Source organism: Coenobita brevimanus, chromosome 24, assembly GCF_032717465.1.
Source record: "Coenobita brevimanus isolate Jiangsu-jjx chromosome 24, ASM3271746v2, whole genome shotgun sequence".
NCBI lineage: Eukaryota > Metazoa > Arthropoda > Malacostraca > Decapoda > Coenobitidae > Coenobita > Coenobita brevimanus.
Genome location: NC_136977.1, coordinates 4401545 through 4406652, shown reverse-complemented (window position 1 = coordinate 4406652; position 5108 = coordinate 4401545). Strand labels below are relative to the sequence as shown.

General features: G+C 46.8%; 1 protein-coding gene across 1 annotated transcript; it reads right to left on the bottom strand.

Annotated features, from left to right (window-relative positions):
- Positions 1-3486: 3486 nt before the first annotated feature.
- On the bottom strand, positions 3487-4215 carry LOC145393416 (uncharacterized). The gene has a single exon (XM_080267510.1). It carries the CDS (start codon positions 4213-4215, stop codon positions 3487-3489), a length of 729 nt encoding a protein of 242 aa, XP_080123636.1.
- Positions 4216-5108: the final 893 nt, after the last annotated feature.

Below are 5108 nucleotides of genomic sequence, written 5' to 3'. Positions count from 1 at the left end.
GAGGGATTTTTATTACCATCTTAGTGAAGAGGTTAGAAAACACCCCCACTAACACTCCCAACACGAAAGCGTCTTCTTATTTCATGCATGGTACCGACAGACGATTTTATTCATCTCTGGTTAGGCCCATCTTACTGCAGAGGCTAGACGCTGCCTCCAGTAAGACTGCTATAGATTTATCACAGGAAAAACATACAGCACTTCTCCCCTGCAAGTGTACAGATAGTGTGCTTATGGTGCTTTTAAAATTTCTACTACAGACAGACGGTTCAATTCAGCCCTGGAGACGATCCCGCTTCAGAACGCAGCCGTAAATCATCATCATCATAATCCCAAAATCTTTTCCCACGAAGAGATGGGGTCGGTTCGTTAAAATCAAAATGCAATAGATACTTTCACCCCTGCAAACTGTACAGGTGGGTTAGGTCAGCGAAGCCAAAACGTCATATATAAATTTTTTTTTCTTGGGGTGCGAGTTCATTAACATCAAGGCTTTTTCACCCCCAAATTGAAATAAATAGGGGGGGTTGGTCAAAATCGAAACCTTAACCACCTTTTCCCCTTTCTAATTGGACAGGTGGGGTGAGGTCATCAAAATTAAAGGGTCATAAGTAATTTTTGGCCATATAAGGTGTACAGATGGCCGACCTGGTACTCTCTAGCGTGACCTTTACAACAGCAGGGCCAGTCAGCCAGCGTTTCTCCCACCGCGCACACGTACACGCACACACGCACGCACACACATTGACAAATACACGCGCGCGCACACACACACATATGTTTACACACACACACACGGCCTGGCACCCACCGAGTCATTGTGTTGGGCTGACGTGATAGCGAGCAGGACAGCTTAACTTACTAACCCCTTCAGCACGAGGACGACTTTAAGATGCTAAAAAAAAAACTTGAAGATTTCGCAACACTTCTTCCTTAGCGATTTATTCTGCATATTACACTTCAGTATCCCCTTGTAACTGATGCAGACTGTGTCGATGTTAATTATACATGACGTAGAAGAGAAAGTCAGGTACGTAATAGAAAATAAATCGCTAAAGAAGTGGCCCTAAGAAGGTTCCCATGCACTTTTGGTACTGGCAGATTGTCTCTTGTTCAGGGGGGACTTGAGACCTTTAACTAAACATGAAGACCAAGATCCACATTCTTTTTTATATCATTGTTAAAGTATATGGTGGAAAATATAAGAAGTTTGATGTACCTTGCTGCTGATTGCTTGATGTAAAGTGGAATGAACCTAACCATAATTTACCTTCAAGCCTCAAGACAGGTGTCACAAGTCAGGTGTTACAAATCAGGTGTTACAGAATTGACCGTCATACATTAGAGACTTGATTACATATTCGGGCACTCAGTTTTAATGACAAGGCTTTTATACTATTTTGTGGTTGATTTTTGCCCCGACAATGAAAATATTTTGATAATTTTACGTTGTTGAGGCAAGATTTTTCTCGAATTGGAAGGGTTAAGTATAGTTTTCATTATTTTTTTTAGCACAAGGATGGCTTTACTACCACAGTGACCGTTTTAATTTTGTTTTTGGATGATATTTTTTGAACTGGGGGGGAGGGGTTAGATACAGCCTTCATTGACCTTCTCAAAATACTCCTTTCACCTTAACTTGGCCTCAATTATCATAGTTTTGCCTAATATATCACAGAGACCAATGGATTATAAAGACAGTACTGTGGCTCCACGTACTTTCCTTAGCACTTCTTCGTGACTGGCATCATATTTTAGTGTTAATCTATTGTTACAACTCAGCATTCGGCATGGAGAGTTGGCAGATTTAGGCCAGTTTAGAGTGAAAGTAGTATAGTGATGTTTTCCCAAAGATGAATAAAATCGTCTGGAGGCACTAAACCAAAATCAAGGACCAAAATAAATCCTCATCCTACTGAAGAAATTAACCCCTTCAGTACGATAACACCTTTCATATTACCTGTACATTCATATTATTACCTGGGGCTGCATTTATAAACTTTCCTAAGCTTAAGATGTGTGAGAGAATCTTTATACATACGATTGCCCTCACTCCTATAGGTATACCAAACACATGATAAGCAAATTTGTGAATACTGAAGTGAACACATGATAAGCAAATTTGTGAATACTGAAGTGAACACATGATAAGCAAATTTGTGAAACATATGATAAAGCTATTCATGATGACAGTTTGCGGGTATGGAGGCATTTATCATAGTAATTGGTTAGGATCTTTTATAAATGCTGCCCCAGGTGGTTATATTGGTCCCATGCCCCTCGCAGTGAAGGGGTTAGGGTCAGTCTACAGTAGCTGAGACGTGACTGTGGCTTTGTATATAGGAATCATCATCATCATCATCATCATCATCATCATCATCATCATTGTGCTTATGTAGGAATCATCATCATCATCATCATCATCACCGTGCTTAATTAGGAATCATCATCAGCATCATCATTATTGTGCTTATATAGGAAACACCATCATCATCATCATCATCATCATCATCATTATCATCATTATCGTGCTTATATAGGAATCATCATCATCATTATCGTGCTTATATGGGAAACATCATCATCATCATCATCATCATCCTGTAATAAATGGGATAAATAGGGCATAATTATTTAGCATACACCTTAACAATGGTTGCACAGGAGTCCCCAAGGCCTCAGAACTAAATTACAGTACTGTGCATTTTGTTCATTCTGCACATTTCTTGTACATCTATAGCACAGTACAGTTCAGATTTATGTACCACTGCTGCCTCCACTATGGCCCTATTCTCGTCAGTTAAGGTAGCTCCCTATCACCTCTTCTTCAGCGATTTATTTTGCTTATACCTTGCCGTCCTCTTCAGTGTTACTTATATCATTCTAATATCACCATACCCTGCATACATAACGTGCAAAGCGATATCCAAAAAATAAGTTGGTGAGGAAAAGGTGTTAGGGAGTCTCCTTCACCGCCAAGAATAAGAGTCTGTGACGAGCTAAACGAGTCTTGTGTTAACCCTTTCACTGCTGTTGGTTCACCGTGATATCCTAGCACCACAAGAGTTAGTTCAGCTTAGAGAAATTCTGGGAGTTTAAGGCTCGTACATTTAGGAATTTTTGTAAAGGTCAATACCCGACGATTTCCTTCAGTCGGGAGAAAGCCTAATGGTCATGGGATTAAGCCTGCCTTTCACAATATTCTTATAAGGCGGGTTTGATCACTAACTGTCAGTAAGTTTGTGGTTTGATGGCACGAGTTGGTCCCCGGATTGTGTCAGTAAGGATGAGGGTGAGGGGTAAGGGTGAGGGCAGGGGGCTCACAACACTGGCGAGGTAAGGGTAAGGGTGTGCAGGGAGAATCACAACACTGAGGGGTAAGGGTAAGGATGAGGGGGGGGCGTCACGATGTTGGGATAGGAAGGCTCACGACACGGGGGTTAAGGGTGAGGGTGGGAGTGAGAATGAGGATGAGGGCGGTGGGACTCACGACACTGGGGGTGTGTGCTGCGCCTCGCCCCAGCACCGCGGCGGGTCGGCCCCCAGCAGCAGCAGAGTCACCGTGTCCTGATCTGATTCACCACCGCCTAGGTACGGGGAGGACTCGAATCCATCGTGCAGCACCGTGGCCTCCTCAGCGCCATACAGCAGCGTGAGAAGGTCTGTGTCCTGAGCGATATCTGGTTGCTGCTCTGGCTGCATCTTGCTGGGGACGCCGTCAGCACCGACTGGGGTGACCTCTGGCGTCTGGGGCTCAGGTTCCTCACCAAAGACGCCGGAGAGGACCCAGGCACAGGTGTCCTGGGGTGCATTGCCGTCAAGCATGTCCTGCAGGGATCTGATGTAGGCAGAGGCCAACCTCAGGGTGGCGATCTTGGTCATGTCGGCTGCCGCCCGGCGCCGGCATACCCACGAAGGCAACACTCCTCGCAGGCTCTCGAAGGCATTGTTGATCTGCCGCATGCGGCACCTCTCGCGGGCGTTGGCGGTCTTCCTGCGGTACCTGGACAGCGGGGGAGCGCGCGGCTTGTGGTCCATGGCGTCCTGAAGGTTCCAGTCGGGGTCACAGCGACGCCGAGCCCTGAGTGACCTGGGCCGCAGCTGGTATTTGCCGCAGTTGGCATCTGCGGCATCGCCAGAACACTTGTTGTTATTGTTGTCCACTGAAACTGTCACTCGCTCCTCCACCCGCACTTGGCTCTCTGTCTTGGCCATTTTGACGTTGTTAATCATACTGTTCGGCAGTAAGCAGTCCACCATAGCAGCTTTTTCTGTTATACCTCGCTTTCAAATCACCGTTTTGCTACTGTTATAGCTAGAGTTTATAGGCAATGTTGGAGCACCTGCAGACGTGAGTAGTGTTGCAGGCGGGGATCGAGGAGCTAGCTCACTGTACCCCGTGTATGAGGAGCAAGAGAGCTGGCGCCGCGCGTTGTCTCACTACGACCTCCTCCCTGCCACTGACTCCTCCCGGTCGCCTCTCCCGCACCCTCCCTGCCACTCACTCCAACTCCATTCCCCTCCCCTCACCTCCCTCCCTGCCTCTCTCGTACCCACCCACCCACCTCCTCGTGCCTCCCTAACTCCCTTCCAGGCTCTCCTCCCATCCTCCTGCCCTCCTCTCCCTTTCGAACCCCCCGTCGTGCCCTCCTCGCCTCCTTTTGCTCCCTCCCTCCATCCATCTATCTACTCCATCCTCCCTCCATCCATCCCTCTCTCCCTCCTGAAGCTACACTATGCCCATTCCATTCTTTCCTCTGCCTCCGTCTCCCTATCATGCCCTCCTACCTCCATCTATTTACTATTTCCATCCCATTTTTCCATACTGTCTCTCCTGCTCTAAACCCCTCAAACTCCCTTTCACGTCGTCCTCCCTCCTTGAGTCTCATCCTCCCTTCAGCTATCTCTCTACATTCCTGCTTCCTTCCTCCATTCCCATCTCCCTCCCAGTCAAAGTAATTCTGTCTTCCCTCAGCTTCCCCCTGCATCCCTTTCTAAGTACCAGGTTCTTCTCCCTCTTTCAATCCACCTTTCTACCCTTTCCTTCCCCCCATCCTCAGTCTTCAAGTCAAAGTCAGTGCCTGTCTTTTGCCCCACTCTCTCTCCTG

What these genes read in the sequence shown, in the direction of transcription:
- LOC145393416 (XM_080267510.1), bottom strand. Translation starts at nt 4,215, where the DNA reads ATGGCCAAGACAGAGAGCCAAGTGCGGGTGGAGGAGCGAGTGACAGTT.